This window comes from Coloeus monedula (assembly GCF_965178545.1).
Source record: "Coloeus monedula genome assembly, chromosome: 5".
Lineage (NCBI taxonomy): Eukaryota > Metazoa > Chordata > Aves > Passeriformes > Corvidae > Coloeus > Coloeus monedula.
Window position 1 is genome coordinate 31373980 of NC_138785.1, and position 18989 is coordinate 31392968.

The following is an 18989-nucleotide window of genomic DNA, read 5'->3' on the forward strand; positions in this document are numbered from 1 at the left end:
TGAAATAATCTTTGTAAGTGTGCTTCCTATGTTTTTTTCCATGATGCTTTGTGGTTTTTGGGAATTTACTGGGTCCAGTCACTTTGGAGGCGGCATAGTTATGTACAGCACCATCCACTAAGAAGTTATTTAGGCTATTGTGTGTTTAGAACAACAGGAGTGTCTTTACGCTAACTGCACGCATATTTTTGCCCTTTAAATCTGATAGGTACATGACAGAAGTATCTGAATGGACATGCATGTACAAAATTTTATGTGCCAGTATCTGATGGCATATGGCAGCTGAAAGCACCTGATTTGGAGTTTAATGTCGTGTATCTGCACAAGCTTCTTTTCCTTGTCCTGGAATTCTTCAAACAAAGCTTTCTTCAACCTCATGATAGTTGAAAGAGATTGGGGTGTTTATTTATAACTGCTTCAGTACCTTGGCTCTTAGTTTTGTTCTCTTTTAAGCCCTTTGTTGTAACTGTTCTCTTTTATGGAGATGTATCCACTCTGGTTGATGCTCTTCATTGCAACTCAAACCAGAAGTATCTCTATGGCAGCTCTATTTTTTCTTAATTCCCTGGGAGACTCATTCAGAATATTTGCCTCTATAGGCAGATAAAAGGAGCATGATGGCAGGATTCTTTTATCCTAATGGAGCAAAAATCATTTTATGTTCCTGCTCCTGAGTTTGTCAATTTTCCAAAGCTGATGTTTCCCCTGAGGGAAGGTGAAAAAATTGGTCTCTGAAGGTTACATTCATATAATACTGTGTTATATACCCACTATAGTTTTATTTTTCTGTAATAGACCTTACTTCCCCTAAAAAGAAAAGATCTATAGAAGCCAAAAATCAGGTTGACGGAAAGAAGTGAAATGGACTTTTTTTTCCCCCCACATTCTGTAAAGCCATCAAAACACAGGTAATAAGAAAGATTGTTCTTTAACAGAGTCTCGGTGAGCAAATGGATTTGCTTCCATGGTGGTGTGAGGAGACAGATTCTTCAGAATTATCCCAGAAGAACAAAAATCAAATTCATCAAAGTCATCATGCCACAGCTGTTACAACAACCTATCTCCTACTGAATGCTAGCCAGCTAATTTTTGAGAAGTGACATTTTTCACAGTTTATTGTTTTCTCATCAACACAGCACTAACCACATCAAATATAATCACCCGGTGATGTTGGCATTGATGAATTAGCCATGTGCTTTCTATTTACAGATACAGGAGTTTCAATTTCTTTGGGTGAAAAGAGAAGTTTTAGGTAGAATGTAGTAGGAGTTTTCTCTCTGGTCTGTATGTTTTCCATGTTCAAGTACTTGTTAAGCTATGCTGGAATTCAGTAGCCTAACCAAGTATTTTTACAGAAACACGTAGTTCTGCAAAAGTTCACAAGACTGACTGTTTTAATGGGCTATGGTGAAACATTTTCGCTCCATTCTTTACCAGAACTTCAACTATGTTGCTCTTACTCTTTCTGGGGTCAACAGTAGTTTCCCTCTGCACTAATTTGTCATACAAATATGACTGTACAGATGTAGTAGATGCTAGTAAGAGGCACAGGCTACAAGGAGGAAAACTGTCTGGGAATAATCTTCTTGCTAGTCTGATGAATGAAGACAACAGAGGTACTCCACAGTTTGGGATTCACAGTCATACAGGGCCCTTTTTTTACATATATATTTGCAATGTATGCAGTGTTGGCCATGATAAACAGAAGGATGTCTACCCAGAGCCTTTGAGAAGGTTCCTTCCGACTTGGATCTGTCCATCTCTTTCTCATGGTTTTTTCTTAATACATATTTCAGCAGCAAGAGCAGTCATAGTGCTCAGATACTCAAAAAATGCATCAGCACCACAAGAAACTGCCTTTCAGATTTCCTGCATAAACTATAAAAATAAAAAGTATCTTGGCAATTATTTTTCAGCTGTGAAATATGCTTTTGTAAAGCTGTGACTATAATTTTTCTTGCACAGAACTCTTTGTACTCCCTTATTGTTACCATATGCAGAGCTTTTTTGTAGTTCAGCCACTCCCTGAATAGCCAAACTCTGAACAATTTTTTCTTCCTTAAATTGCTTACTTCTAGACATAACCAGTCCATCTTATAATGTAAAGGAGCTATTAAGAGTATTCAGACTGCAAGTAGGGCTCCCAGCTAAGAGTCTTGCAATATAGAGTGATGTTGTTCCAAGAAAAAGTTTTGGAAATTGTACCTGGAACTTCTTGCTTATTCTGGAATATTTAAAACTGTTCCTCATCTTCCATCTTATTCCACTATTGATAATTTTCATCATCTAATTTAGGTTAATATGGCCACTAGAACCATTTAATGAAATTCATAGCTTCAGGTCATGTGTCCTTTTGTTTCTTGAAATTCGAAGTAACTAAAAAGTATGGAAAAACACAAACATTTTCTTTTCTGTAACAACAAAAGGTGTAAGACTGTTGCCACTTTTGTTCAGCAGGTAACTGTTAACATTGGCTTATTGCTTTGCATGTGCATGCTGCATATTTTTCTGTACTGAAGGCACTGCACTTGACAGGTGGATTAAAATATAAATTTGAATAACTTCTGATTACCTTTATGTTCAGGAACTGGACTCAATACTGAAAACCTAGTTTAGGCATGGGGTAACTTTTCTGGCTGATGGAGCCTTAATCATGGTGCTGCAATTCATCACTCTCCAGATTTTATCAGGATGTGGCTTTTAAGACTCTCCTCTTCTTCCACTGTATGCTTTGAGAAACTTGCTGGTTTGATAATCTTGTAGGAATTTTTTTATGAGAGAATTAATACATGGCTTGCAAACATGTGAGAGATGCCTGGGATTACAGGATAATTGTAGCAAGCTATTAAGAAAGCCATTCCATGAAAATGATATCAGTGAGGTGTTTTGGGGAGGGGTTGTAGTTCAGATCTTGAATGATTAATTCTGCACCAGTGGTTTGAATGAGTCTAGGAAAAGCAAGATGGTTCTGAAGGTTGAAGGTGATAAAGTCTCTAGCAGTTAAGATGGGGTACATAAGTTTCTGGTCAAGAAAATTAAGCAGCCTAACAGCACTGTCAATTTTGTTTTTAAAGAAACCCATTTCATTTAAACCTCTACATCTCTACCTCAGAACACAGTTAGACTTTGCAGTCTCCAGGTGATGATCCATCTAGCTGAAGTTTATGTCTCAAGTAGTAACTGGTACAAATTGTTTGAGGGTAGAATTCAGGAAACTCTGAAATTGACTTTTTAAAAAGAGCCTTGTAGTGCTTCATTTGTCATTGTCAGTAATTTTGCTTTTTGCAGTAAAGAGGCTTTAGAGAGGCTCAGTTCATCTTTCTTGAACTCTTTTAGCCTTTTCTTTTTACAGTAAAGTTTTCTCCTGCCCAATCTGGATTATTTGTTTTTGGTTTGGTTGGGGATTTTTTCTATAATATCCTGATTGCTGGCCTGAGACACTTGTTGCAGGTTGATTTAGTGCACTTTTCTTCTCCCAAACGTGGAACAAGTGACTTCTGTATCTGGGCTGTTGTCTCCCATTGATCTTAACAGCAATCATTTTCAGTCATTGAAAAAGAACCAGTAATGTTTCATCAGTAGGAGAAATTTAGCTTGTTGATCTTATCATGCTCACTGTTCATATAAGCTCTAAAGCAAAACTTCACTAAGAAGAAATCTCATCAGACTTGCTAGGAATACTATATTATCTAATAAAGTCAGACTTGATAAACCTGTAATTAAACAAAGAGGAGAAAAAGAAAGAAATCCATCATTTAATGAAAGAAAGAAAGAAAGAAAGAAAGAAAGAAAGAAAGAAAGAAAGAAAGAAAGAAAGAAAGTCATTATTTTAATGGTATCATAGTGAGGAAACCTGACAGTGGTGGGGTTTTTGACTTCTATCAGTCTAAAGCTAAAATAGGTGTTTTGAAAAGATAATGTGTCATCTTTCACCTCACCAGAACTTAATGGGGATGATGTGTGATCCTGCAGTTTGAGACAGATTTTTTCTCTTTTTTTCTTCCTCCACATAGGTATTTTTAAGCTCAGTCTGACATAGTAACTGGCATGCAGCTTATAAAGCTGCTGTGAAGCTGATTTGTGCTTTCTCCTGAATGTCCAGTTGTATGTGTATTAACATAAGAGATTTTCAGGCAGCTGCAGGTAACAATCTAACAATCAAATTTATGGTAGATTGTTTATAAATGTGGAATAATTTAGTCACATAATTTTGTCAGGATAAGAGTTTCTTCTTTCTGAAAGAAACAAACCAAACCAAACCAAACAAAGAAATCAAACAAAAAAACCTCTTCCTTTACATAGGGTGTGGTTTTTCACCTTACAAAGAAGGAAAAATATCTGTTTTCTGTTTGTTATATGTCCTGGTTCACAACTCAGTGTTCTGATGAGTATTCCTTAATTGAAAAAGGTCACTGAAGTATGAGTGGAGAAGTTAAGAATAAGAAGATAATCTATACCTTCTTCTTTTTCTTTCTTTGGAGGATTCTTTTATCACACAGTAAATTTCAACATGTGACGTCTTTTCTTATCTTTGCTTTTCAGTGAGAAATTTCTGAAGAAATTATTATCACCTTAAAGCTACCTGAAGTAATAATATTTACCATCTATTTGACAGAAACTCTCCGAAGGTTTCTGGTGCCCTTGCTTACGTAGTCACTTTCTAAGAATAACCCCTAAAATCCTTAAAATAGTTACCTGCTGAGTAACACATATGTACAAAGATATTGCTTAAATGGAAAGCAACTGATTTTGTGAAGCATTGAAAATCTGGTTGAAAGTATTTTTCTTTGAGGGAAATTCTGTTTCCATCATTCTTGAGGAGTGGAAGCTGCTTTGTGCAAAACCAGACTGAAATGGCACTCATCCTCTCCTAACTCTCATGTGTTGTCTCTGTCCAGTATAGGGTTGTTACCCAGGTTGTTAAGTGCTAAGTAAATAGTTGGGTGCTATTTGGAAAAGAAGAAATCTACTGTACAAACAGCTTCTGAGGATTCTGGGAAAAAAAAAAGTAAGTGTATGTAATAGTGTAAGTAAATATCCAGTGTCATGATTTAAACCCAGCTGGCAACTCAGCCCCAAATAGCTGCTCACTCACACTCCCCTGGTGGAATGGGGGAGAGAGTTGGAAGGCTAAAAGTTAGAAACCCCATAGGCTGAGGTAAGGACAGTTGAGTAGTGCTGTGCACACAAGCCAAGCAAAGAAAGGAATTAACTCAATGCTTCCCATGGGGAGGCAGGTGTTCTGCCACCTCCAGGAGAGCACAGCTCCAGCACACCTAATGGTTGTCTGGGAAGACAAAGGCCATCACTCTGAATGTAAGCTTCCTTCCTTTTTCTTCCTTCATCTCTATATGCTGAACATGATGCTGTGTGGTATGGAATATCCCTTGGATCAGTTGGGATCAGCTGTCTCAGCTGTGTCCCCTCCCAGCTCCTTGTGCACCCCCAGTCCCCTCGCTGGTGGGGCGGGCTGAGAGGCAGAAAAGGCCCTGATGCTGCGTAAGCACTGCTCAGCAGCCACTGAAACATCTCCATATTATCAACACTGTTTGCAGCAGAAATACAAAACACAGCCCCACATGAGCTACTGAAAAGAAATTGAGCTCTGTTCCAGACAGACTTGCTACATCCAGCCATAGCATACATTTAAAAGTGGAAGTGGAGACCTAAAGGGGAAACGCACAGTCCAGAAGGAATGTTTTCAATACCATCTCTAGTATCTACAGTAAATGAAAAAATATTTAGGGTACATGTGTTCTCTAAACCTACTCATCCAGTTCGTCTTCATAATTCATTGTCTTGTCTCATTTTCTAAACTGCATTACAGGGATTGTGGTAGGGACGACCATGTATTTGGTACTTCTTGTCAAAAATTACTTCCTAATCTGTAGTGGCCATTATTTTATAGAACACTGCAGAAAGTAGGTTGATCTACATAGCACAGCTCTGAAGACATTCAAGTTTAAGACTATCACTTGAATTCTTTCTCTGAAAATGAATGAAAAAATTAAACTGTCCCTATCTCAAAGGAAAAGTACTTGGAGTGTTCCGTGAGGCTTCCAGTGCAATCATGTAATGAATTTCAAAAAATATTGTCATAAATAGGATTTTTCTCCTGAAACAACCTCATGTACTATTTCAGCTTATCTGTCTCATCCGGCCTGTATTTGTTGTGGAGATTCTCATCTTTTCCACTTCTAAAAAGTGCTTTTTCTCTCTAACACTAGTAATTGAGGAAAGAAGGAAATTGCCATGTTTGGCTGTTAAAGAGTCAGTATTTTTATAATGAAGGAATAGTATTCTGTTTCACCGTATTTTTTTTTTCTGGAAGGCAGTGTGACTCAAGCCAGTTTTGCTTTTTTCCTCTACTCTACAATGCAAATCCCAGAAGAGATTTTGAGACTTCAGACCAAATAACCCTGATACAAATGGAGTCATGGGAGAAATCCCTATTATTTTCCGTTCCTGTAGAGAAGCAGATGCTTCTCCACAGCCAGCTGGAATTTTCTCATTCTTCTTTAAGAGACTCTTCGAGATGCTGCATATAGTTCTTTAATTCAAGGACAAGAGCTGTGTAGCATGGATAAACAGTGGCAAAACTTCAATAGTAGTTTTAAAATACCTGTCATTTTAAGGGAGCCCAAACAACCTTTTTTTCCTATGATAAAGAAACATTCCCTAAAAACAGTGCTTATGCTCACAATACAAGCACTGATAGAGGTGCAAGAGCTGTTGATTGGTCCCTCTAAGCCAGTTTAACCCCATAATCTTCCTTCTACAAATACTTGCATAATTATTTTCTGTATTCGTTCATCATAAGAATAATTAAATCTGTTGGGCTAAGCTTGCAGCAAACCTAACAGTTAAACTTAGCTGCTGTTCCACAAAGCCCTGTGGGGAACTTTATATACTTACCATGACCTCACTGTTGAGTGTTTTAACTGGTAGTATCTCTAGCTTGTTTTTGAGAAGCAGTTACTCATAACCAGAGTTCAGCTCAGCCTTCATTTTTGTACCTGCAGCAGACTGTGTGTGTAAATATTACTAGGTAAATCTCCTGTAGTACCCGGTGCTAGAAAAAATCTGGGATAACTAATAACTTGGAAATGCCTTAATTTTTGGGGTGTATAGAACCATATTTAGAAATTTGAGAAATAATTATGAGAAAAATACTGAGTGCTTTATGTGTGCTGCATGTGTGGAATCAAGAGGCACAGAGGAAACATAATAATAGAAGCTGTACCATTTTAATGCATTGGACAGGGTTACTTTCTTCTTCCTTGCTACCAGGGAAGGACTGTTCAGAGATAACATTTGAAAGACACTGTAGGTCATCCCAAGAGTCACAAACTTTCCTAGGATGTCAGCACATGAATAAGGTGGTGTCATGCAGACAGCCAAGATACTGATGACCCGTTTTACACTCGCAGCATGTCATCTACTCATGATGTGACAGGAAACCACAGTAAGGGCTGGCAGGAAAGTGAGGTAAGGAATTTTATTCCCACAGGGCTTCCCAGACACAGTAACTAGTTATTGGATCTGACAAGTAGGTTAGTGCACAGGCTTCTTAAAAAGCCAATACTGTTCCAAAAATAATGAGCTTGACAATGGGTGCATCCAGCTGATGCCCTTGTTCATGTTAAGTATGTCTGGAATTTTTGGCATACTCCAGGATCTAGGGTGGGAGAAGACAGATACCTAGGGAACTCACTAGGTGATGTGGCAGCAGTTTTTCATAGTGCTTATTATCTTCTCAATAGCTTGTTGAACTAGCTCAATACATGTCTACGTATATGTAGTACATGTCAGTAATGGTGCAGAAGGTATGAATATACACTCCTGGATGAAGGAGTCCCCAGAACCCCTGCAGACCTGATTTAGACTAGACTTCTACGCTGATTGTTAGCTCACAAGCCAAAGTAGTGCTTAGGAAGGGGGCTAAATGCAGCAAGGATAAAATAGGTGAACATAAAGCCAGCAAATATGTTATGTGCTGTCTTCTCAGCAGCAGTGATCCAAATGCAGGAGTGTGAGCAGTCCGCCCTAGGGACCCATATGCTTAGGAGAGGCAGACTGGAGAGAGGTGCCTGTGAAGCTCCAGGGGAAAGTCTGGATTTATTTAAGAGAAAGCTTCTCTTCAGCAGACACAAAGTAGTGTCCCGTTTGCATAGGGCAAATACCTGAGAGCTCATAATTTCAGCCTAAACCATTAATTTAATGGCAGAAAGAAACTACTCTTCCTGCTCTTATTCCATTGTCAATGAAAGTTAATCTGATTGCTCACTGTCAGAAGACATAGCAAATGAACATGACATTTAAAATTAATCCAACTTCCTTTAGCTCTCTTCTCTCTCCTCTGATCACCTAAACAGGCAGTTGATACAAGACCAATCACTCAGTTACAACAGCATACATCCACTTTAAATCCTTTGTATAATTTGCATTCATATAACTGCAACCAACTTCTGCACTCTGAAGGAAATAAGTAACTTGCAAAGTACTAGTGAGGAAAATTCCATGTTCCCCAAAGGAAAAAAAAGCAGAGTAAGGCACAGGACTTCTTAGACAAAGTGTGGGTGGAAATCTTTAGTACCCCTGTGAACTGCCTGAGCTAAAGTTTCTTATTAATAATCATTTCTATAATGTTAATTTAAATACAGATTAGTTAAAAGATTTTATGTTGCAACCACATAAATAAATAGGCTAAGTAAGTAGCTGTTTTAAAGAAAAATACACAAGCAAGATGCATTATTTCATATGTTTGGTTATTTTGGATCACTGTGATTTGCCAGACTAACAACTCCTTCATTGCATGTTCAACCTGTCTTTTGTTAAACACCAGCTATTGCTTGGCTACTTCCCACCATGCTGTTTTTATTAATCCTGTCTTAGGTCTGCTTCTTTTGTTGTTTCTTTTCTGTGCCTTCATTCTCAAAGTATCTTTAAGATACTGCATTTAGCTGCTGACATAGAGTTACACATCTTCTGAAGTCCACAGTATTCCTCAAGTCTGTTTTTTTTTTCCCTCATCTTCAGTGTTCCTCTGATTTAACTGTTCCATTTTGTTTTGACTTTTGATTATCCCAGGGTCCGATTGGTATGGATGGAAAGCTGGTAGGTGATTTGTTCAAAACCAGTGTAATTTAGGTCTTTCACATATTCCCCTCTTAGCTTTTTTAAATATGCTGACATATAATCAAATACTGGCTTCCTTCAGCATAACTTAGTTTAACTCCAGTAGCGTGGATTTTTAACAGGTTGCTGAAAAGCCACTTCAGTCTTTTGTACCTACGCAAGGAAATGGAGGTCAGCTCTGCTTCTCCTGTTTCCTTATCATTTTCTGTCTGAATTAGACTGGAAGACAGATGTTCCTCCTTGGGTGCTCTGTCCAAGGATAGTTTGGTGGTGCCTTTCAAACAGCAGGATATCACTTCTGGCTACATTTCTGTGACTCTTGCTGCTTTCCTTCCTCCACAAATTCTTAATTTTTGTGTTTTAATTTCTGTGCCTGGATTTTGTTGGCTGATTAAATCTGAACGGCCTCATGTCTCATAATAAATGCATTTGTATGATATTCCAGATAATCTTTAGGGATATCCTGCTTGAATTAAGTTTAGAAACAACCTTTAATTTTATGCAATGCATTTGTACTTGTGTGTATATTTATATACACAAGTTTATGTGGAAGTTTATGTTCCCAGCTCTTTAAAGATTAACACCATTGCAAAGGTGTGAAAATCCAGTTTTGGCACTTTCTCATGTTCCTTTTATTCCTTTTGCTCCCTCTCTTGTCTCCCTTCCCATGGCACCCCTTTTCACTGATACCCTGGATACCTATTTTCTTTTCTATCCTTTTACTTACTACAAGCCCCATTTCCTTTGCAAGCTCAACTTGTTAACTTGCAGTGTCAACTTTCATATTCTTCTCTTTCTTTCCTGTGCTCCTTGAGGTTTCTTTCTACTGTTAAGTAACTTGTCTGTGAAGTTCGCAGCATGCAGTCAATAGGCTTTTTCTTTAATCTCTTTTAGGGTGTTGATAACTTACCTGTTGACTTCAGTTACACCATGGATATTTTTTGTTTGTTTTAATATAATTTAATATCACTTATATATATATATTTATATATAGGTTCAGTTGCTAGGAAGGGTTTAACTAACAACCTTCCATCATGGCAATTAGACTAGGTTGCCAAACCCCTTTGTTTACCTCAAAATAGTGTATTAAGCTAGTAAATAGGAATATAGGAGGGAAAATTGTTCAGGAGATTTTACTGAAACCGTGGCATGTTATGCAGCTATACCCACTGTAGTAATCCGGATTTAAAATAAATAAAATAAAAAGCAGCTTTCAGTTTGGATAATCACGTACATGAGCAATGATCCAGAGGTCCAAAGCAGCAGCCATCAAAATGCACCTGATCAGTCAGTGGTGTTGGGACTGATCCTTAAATGCGTGCAAAGACAGCAATTAGTTGGTAGCTAGAATCAGTGAATCGGTTTTAGAGTATATAACAGATTTGAATAAAGAGATGTTCATTAGACAAAAATCAGAGTAATGCTGACTTTTCAGTCTTGAACAGTATTTTGTCCCTGTTGGTTATCTAAAATTTAGAGAAAGACTTACAGCTAAAACATTTTAATCCACAAGTAACATGAACTGGGGGCGATTCATGCAGCAATGAACCAGACTGATTTCATCAGTCCTGGGGCCATTTTGGGAACACAAGCAGAGAAATTGAGATTGAGCTTGCTCAAATGAGTTATAGTATCCAATTGAATTCATGTTAGAGGGTTTTTTAATGAACACCAAAGTAACCCAAGGAGCTTTATTCCTGACCCTTTCACAACATGCAAAAATGAGGGAGGGCAAAATTAACAGCCCCTTTTTGTGTCTTACACTTTGAATTGCTGTTGTGTGACAGTAACCCCTTACAATTAAAAATGTCAGTGTTGTTATGCTTTTCTGCATATCTTTATAAGAGCATCTGATGAGTTCTGTAATTCAGTGCTTGCTGCATCCTCTGGGTAGTGTCACTTACTGGATCACTTGTGAGAAGGGAAAATTTTAACTGTAACTGCAGTGGATAGTAGGGCAAGGAGTAGATAAGAAGAAATATTGAAGGATTGGGAACCATTGTAGAAACCAGAAAATAATTAACTTCGCTAATGCAAATTTCCTTCCATGCGAAAGGAGCTAATAGCCAAGGGGTAAAATAATCCTGCTATGAGTACTTTTGTATTCAGCACCTGCATTTATAGCTAAATGCAGGATAATTGTAATATTGGCAGCATGTATAAACTAAGAGTAATGCATCTATTATATTCCCCAATATCTCTTAGAGTTTTCTGTCTACATGAAAAACTATTGTCCTATAAAAATTCATTTTCCAGCGGTTTTCTGTATTGAAGACATGAAAGAAGAGTAATTGCAAATGCTCAGTAACAGCAAGGCAAAGTAGTGATGCTGTTGAGATTGAGAGTACAAAACACTTTCATGGGAGCATGATTCCCATCCTCACATTCAATTCAGGATATGTTTGTACTACGTGTATGTATACGTCTCTTGTATCGTACATATAGCATGTACCATGGGGTCACTTAGCAGCCTGTATGTCCAGATGAAGGAAAAAAGTCAATTTTCAAATCTCATTGTTAAAATATATATGCATATATTCTCTTTATTTGCTTTCCATTGCTTTAAATCAACTCTTTATTGAAACATTTTGGTAATTTCAGACCTTTGGCTTTTTTAATATGTATACTTTGGAGACAGCCTTTAATGATGTGGTGAAAATGTATTGCAACTTCAGATATTCTTGTGACCAAATGTATTGTGAATTTTATGTATAAAGCTTGCAGGCATAGGCCTCAGTTTAGATAATTTATACAATTTCATTGCACTGTCTGCCCAGCAGTGCATCAGTAAGCAATTCCTGATGATTTTAAGATCAGGTATAGCATATAATAGCTTAAAACCTGCTGTGAGGGGAAGATTGAGGAGAAGGGTCTGAGTGCTAAGGAGTCCCAATCATATTCATTAACCCAGTGTGATGTGTAACTTCATAGAGCTCACCAACTCAGAAAGTTTTACTTGATATTTGAACTGACAAACCTCAGCCAGTAATTTATTTTTTTTATAACCTCTATGGTGCAGTTTTTTCTAAGGAACAAATAGAAAACTGCAGCATCCACAACAAGGAATGCTTTAGGCTGCACTCAGTGTAAAGATTAGATAGCCACAATAATTCTGTACTTTACCATTATTCCTCTGTAATAGAATTCCTTACATTTTAGAAAAAAAAAAATTAAAACCTTCCTTTGAATTTAGATACCTTTTTTCCCCTGGTTTTTAATCAGCACATAAAGTTCTATTAGTTACTATAAAAGCATTTCTCCATCTGCTTTTCTTGTTGATAATTGTTCCCAGTTGAAATGCTTTTGCCCCCCACCTCCTCTAAAATCACACAGAATCACAGGGCAGTTGAAGTTGGAAGGGACCTCTAGAGGTCATCTGGTGTAACCTCTGTGCTCAAGCAGAGCTATCCCAAGCAGCTTGCCCAGGATCATGTCCAGATGGTTTTTGAATATCTTCAGGAATGGAAACTCCACAATCTCCCATGTTCCTCTGCTTAATTAACAGTAAAAAAAGTGTTTCCTGATGTTCAGACAGAAAAGTTTCAACTCTCTGTAGAAGTACCTCCTAGATAAAGTGAAGAGCTTTTATAAGATTTAAAAGAAGGCTCCATGCTCGGTTTCTGTCAACAAAAGGAAACATATTTTCAGTTTAAGTGAAGTATTATTTTAATTGTCATAAAACACCAGAAGCTAAGCTAGACCTAGGAGTTTAAAGGAATTCTTTTTCCAGGGAGAAATATGTAATTATTTTTCCCTTGCAGTGGGAGCTGATTGTCTGGGTCATGTTGTTTATAGTCACAGCTACTGTATCATTTGCTAAAATAATTCTGCTTCATGCAAATAATTTCTATTAGGGGGTCTAAAATAACTCATGACTTGTAGTGGCTTTTTTGGGCTAGGCAAATTAGGGATAGGAAGTCTGCTGTGTAAGGGCTTGCAGCAACAAGAGATGCAGTTCCTCAGCATGCAAAGGGTGCCTCTCCACTTGTCCAGGGGTGATCTAAAGGGGATGTTGATAAATAAGAGAGAGGAAATGTATCAGCTGTCGTCTTGGACCAACTGACAAAGGTTCAGCTCAAACCTTTCACAATTGCTGGTTTAAATACTGGTTTATACTTGCCTGCAGCAATGGCAAAAAGACTAGTGTTTGTCCAGCAGTGTGTTCCTCCAGTTTTGAGACCTTGTTCACTTAATGAGCATTGAGAGTATAAAATTAGCATCTCCTTGAAACATGGAGGTGAGCCATAATAGAGAAATGAAAGTGAGAAAACCCATAGTACCTGCTTCTGAATCAGCTCAGCACCTCTGGCTTCTTTCTCACTAGAGGACTGTCAGTTAGGTCTTACTATCATTTCCAAATTGTTATGACTGTCTAAAATAAGAAGTTTCTCAAATGTCATTTCGATATGTTATTGTAATTTACTTCTAGAATCAGTTAGTTGCAAGAAAGTTCATCAGTTTGAATTAAAACATTCAAATTCAATATCAACTTAAAGAGTCCAAAATCTGACTTCAATGCAGTTACATTGTATGTGTGTTTCATTAGTTCCTTATTAGAGAGTACTGTAACTATTTTCTACTATTTAAGGAGTTAATCCTTGTCATAACTTTCCATAATCTTTTGTTTTTCTTGTTTCTTTTCAGGGTCAGCCTGGTCCTCAAGTAAGTGCCATCTTATTTTCTTACATAATTAATAGCTAAATACAAGGCCCACCAAGCTCAGGTTGTTTGATCCTACTGTAATAAGATAGAAACTGGTAACCATTGCATAATTCTATAAGACAAATACTTCCCAAGAGAGAAATATGCCCCCCGCATATGGTTAAGTTCCCTCAGCTGTCTGACCAGATGGTGGGGTTAACAACATAATACTGAATAAAGCAAATCTCCTAACTATGGCTTGAAACTTTGCCACCACACTTTAAAGCAAGATAAAATAACTTAGCAAATGTGTAGCAAATGTAATTCTTCAACTGCTTATTAATCACATGCTAATAATGTTGCTATAATCCAGGCAGCCCTCAGTTATTTTAAATACTGCACTGCTAGCTATTTTGATTAATTAGATACACTGCTTTGAATTAGTTCTGCTTTATTTAAGAACAGTAGAACTTTGTCTTGTGAGCTGTAATTGAAGACATGGAAATCTAGGGACCTATTTGTCCCTTCTAAGGGAAAAGTAGACCAGCAAAAAGGAAGCATTACACATAGCAAAAATTCAGCGTGAATTATTTGAGTGCTATAAAAATATGGAAGAGCCTGGAAATGGGGGGGAAGCCTGTACCAGTTAGTTACTGAAATCAGTTGAGAAACTCAGCCTTTGTGGGAAGTAAGCTTTGGTCTGTGGAACTGTGTTAGCAGTAGTTAGTTGTCCGAACCAGGATTTCTGTGATGGCCTTTTGTATTTCAGAATCAAAATTGAAAGTTAAAGCTTTACCACTTTATCAATTGGTAGTTTTTTTAAGTTAAGATTTTCATTATGAGAAGCAAGCATTTCTTTAGATTTTTTAGTTTCTAAACACCATTTTCTGTTGAAAGACAGATTGATTTACAAACCCTCAAACCACTTGGCCTGAATGTGCAATACCCTTGCAGTGCCAGGCTCCATTTAATAGAATTGTATAAGAAGTCCATATGATACTGGAGATGACCATCGCCCATGGCACTTACGTTTCACAGCAGTCTCTTGATGTGTGGGCTACATAGAGAGGTATCTTCAGCCTCTGTGCTGCTGGGGGTCAATGAAGAGAGAGATTGTAATTCTGTGTGGCACTGTAGCTCTGAACAAGCTCTGTTGAGGACCTGAGGCTGATACTTGAGCCCGTGGGCTGCCCTGTAGTTGATGTTAACTTGTGCAGCCACCCGTGTCCTTTCCTTCTGGGTTTGGACCCCCACCTCCCCCATTTCAGTTGCTTAGAGAGTGTCTCTTGCCTAATGCTTGTAAGCAGCTGCTCAGTCTTTGGAGCTTGTATCTCTACATGAAATGCCCTGAGATAGCTGTAGGCAAGGAGCCACCATGGAGATTGCAGCATTCAGTGCTGTTTCAAGGGCAGAAAGAGAAATCTTGTCATGGGTGTAAGAGAAGTGAGGTGCAAGCCATAGGAAAAACCATCTAAAAATGACCCCCAAGAGAGAATTCTTGCGTCTTAACCTCAATAATTCCTCCCAGTGGAAGTGCTCACCTCTGGGTCATCACCATTGTCCTCAGCAACACGTACCATTATTCTTAAAAATGCCTTTTCCTCCTTTCCAGCTCAAGATGGTCTTACTGTATCAGGAGGATATGTGTGTACTTCGTCATTTCGTCTGGCTGATTGAGTCCAGGAATAATGCTTTTGAGAGCACTGGTGGGGAAGCCATAATGGCATAAGACAGAGTCGTGTTCAGCTTCAGATCAAGATCCCTAAAGGCAGAGGCTTCTGTGTAGGTGTTGACCTATGAGGTGTCTAAGCATTCCCTGCAGCCAGTGAAGGTTAGGTCAATACTCAGTGCACCTAGAAGCCTGTTCCGCTCATGGTAAACTCCTCGGGCTCAATTACGCTGTCTGCATTCAGGCATTTGTTGCTGTGTGAGTTGATCCAGCTTCTCCAGCCTTAGCCGCTGGCTGTTTTATGTACCCGGGCTGCAGTCTGTGTTGGGCCGTGGTTGTAGCTGTCAGTCACGGGCAGCTGTCTTGGATACCTAGGGAATCTCTCACATGACGCTGGCTGTACACATTCGTGCCTCCTAATTCCAGATTCTGACTGTAGGCAGCTACTGAATCAGATAACCATTCTGCTGAATTGCTTTCTAGCCAGTGTTGACATCTGCGTGTCTCAGGCAACTACATGGAGGCTGTACATTTAGAAGCCTTTCCCCTTAAACTGAAACCCAGATCCAGATAACTTTGTGAGGCAGCATTTTTTAAATATTGAAAGCTGTGGTTGAAAATCTCAAGATTTTTAAAAACTAAAGTATCCACAGAAAACAGAATCCATTTGCATACAGATAAAATAATTCAAAACCCCTTGGCGTGTCATTAAAATGATGCAGCAATTCCAGCCTGTTATGATTGTCAGCAATTTCCCAGGTCTTAACTGTGTCCATGAGAAATTCAAAATTAAAAGTATTGATCACTTTGGTTAGTAAGTAAAGGCTGCCTGGCTTCAAAGAACAAAATTGTTATGCTGACTGGAGAAGCACTTAGAAAGTTTCTGATATCCTAGCCATGCAAGTCCATGCTAAGATCAAGAATAAATCAGTGTTTTACTAACACTTATTCTTTTTTGTCTCTGGCTTTATAAAATACACGCTAAATTCACCCAACACACACCTAATTACTGGGCACAACAGATCAGTAACACCTCCCATCATTTTAACTTTGAACTTTTTACTGCTTATTTTCTTCAAAAATATATGACAAAATACAATTTTGCCTCACATTTTCCCATCTTAAGTAGTAACAAGCTTTATTACAACTCACAGGCTTTTTTTTTCCCTTTTTTTTTTTTGTTTTTTCCAGAAAAAGCTTATGGTTCTGTTGCAGGTCTCAAAAGTAAAGACCACAATAAAAAAACTGAAGAACTTCTAGGCCTAATCTTAAAAAAATAAAGTTCCTTCTTATAATTTTGGTTTTCTTAAAAAGAAAGCTATTTTAAATACCTTTATTTAAAATAAATTTAAATTACAAATATTTTAAATATTTTATAATAAATGTGTTTCTTTGTAGAAGAGCAAGTAATAAAATATTTAATCTTTTTGCCAAAATCAAATTCGGGCTTTTGATTTACCCAAAAAAAATCTGTTTGGTTTTTTTTTATCTGGAATGTAAATACGTATTTAGATTAGCTTGAACCAGAAAGGGTTCTTCTCCCAATAAATCTATACAACCAAATTCTGCCCATACTTTCTGCTTTCTCTTTTTAAAATAATGGAAGTATTCCTGCTTGTCAGAGAACAGTGTTTGGCTTCTAGTCTAACGTTAATTCCATAACAAATGGGTAAAGAGAGAAGGCTTGCTATTTTAAACTTTTTTTCTTGTTTAGAGGTAAAGTTCATCCACATACTAGAAGCCATGCTTTTAGTACTATGGTGAAGGAAGACAAAACAATCCTTTAAAAAGTCTTGCTGAACTAAAACTATGGACAACTCTTAAGTATGGGGCAAGGTTGTGTTTTGGTGTGACTTTGTCTCTGCCAGCCAACTGTTTTCTTTTTCGAGGCAATAGCCTCTCCCTGGCCTATCTCTAGCAGAATGTACTTTGTCTCTCATGTCAGCATACATGATCACTCTCTGTGTGGGACTTTGAGATACAGCAGCCTCACAGATGCTTCCCCTTTCTCTTTGGCAGCTGTCCAAATCTGCATTAGAAATGGACAAAATATTAATGATTGATACTTGTTTTTGTGAGATTCTTGTTTTCCTTTATGTGACACATCCACGGACGCGGTGTTAGAACAGCCTGAAATTTTCCAGTGCTTTGTGCATGATGAAGGGTTTCCATAGTGATTCTGGTGACAGATGTATGCGTCTCTTTTTCACCATCAAGCACCAGGGTATGTGACTAGAGTATTTTTAATTTCTGATGACAGAGATTCTGATTCATGGTTAAACTGGCTATTACTGGCTTGTGCTGTCAACAGAGCTGGTGGGAACCATTTTAACTTTTAGTTTTCCTGGTTTTTGTTGAAGGACAGAGAAACAAAGCAGGCCACAGGCCCTAGTTTTGAGTGGTTTTGGAAGGCAGCAGTCTTGGGAAGATATTTATCACTTCCTAGAGAACACTGTGATGCTAGGGAGAACTTCTAGATCTTAGAAAAGAGTAACTGATGGTAGGAAGGATGGGAAAGGGGGTGTATAAAGAAATTGTACTTGAATTCCTGCTGAGTTTCCCTTTCAGTTTTGATCGTTTGGATAGCCATCTGCATTCCACATCCAGTTAAATACTCCTCTCAGTGCATGCCATTCAGTAGTAGGGCAGTTGATAACATCAAGGGAGCGTATATGTGGTTTTTTATTGCTATTTAAGCTATGGGCAAGATACATAATGTCCTATTGACCAGTGCTGCAAAGTGATCTCTACCTGTCAGATCATTAGAGCTGGGTATGTTTCTTTTGTTCCGATCACCATAAATTGAGGTGTAAACCCCACATTCCTTTTTTCTGGCAGTTTGCTTTCCGGAATGCCTGAAGACTCTTCACTTGCATGGAGAGTGGGGGAAGGAGGCAAGAAATACACTTATGAAGGACAAAATCAGCCTAATACTGAAGAAATAGTTCTTCACTTTCAGATACATAGTGCAGCAGCAAAGTTACTGCTCCTGGGAGAATCCCAGCAGTTGTACCCAGGCCGTCAGCTACTCTCGCTGCAGAGAATGATCTTTTGGGGTGTTTCCCCTTGTAGAAACTGATACCCTGTGCTCCTTTGTAAACTTCTGATCCAGCTGAAGGATTGTATAACTCAGTCTGAATATGAAGATGCTAATCTGCTTTTGAGTTACAAGGTGAAGGTCAGATTTTTTTGTCACACTTTGACAATTAGTTTATTAACATTAGGTAGCAGACTTGAAAAAGTGTTTCTTACTTTCTTTATACAAAGATGAATCCTTGATCACTTTGCTGCTAATGACAATCTACTATAAATTATGAGAAGAGAAATTAATCTGAGGGCATCATAAATAAACAAGCTTGTACTAAGTTTCATACATATTTAGAAGGCAGAATTTTAGTTTGCTTGCCATTCTCCTTTCTTAAATGGTAATAGCATTTGTGAACACTATTGAAGTTGTGAGATCTGTTTAGGAAACAGTTCATGTTGATTTGTGAACATGAAGAAAGAAATGCCATTTTCATGGCTTTTCATTTTATGTTAG

The 18989-nt window shown here is 37.9% G+C and overlaps 1 protein-coding gene across 1 annotated transcript in view; it reads left to right on the top strand.

Annotated features, from left to right (window-relative positions):
* The window catches only part of COL25A1 (collagen type XXV alpha 1 chain), a gene marked incomplete at both ends in the record, with an annotated part of 297729 nt that overhangs the window by 168082 nt on the left and 110658 nt on the right, over positions 1–18989 (top strand). The window contains 2 exons of the mRNA XM_082281981.1: positions 9091–9117; positions 13783–13800. Coding sequence (XP_082138107.1) covers positions 9091–9117; positions 13783–13800 — 45 coding nt within the window. The remainder of the gene's footprint in view (positions 1–9090; positions 9118–13782; positions 13801–18989) is intronic.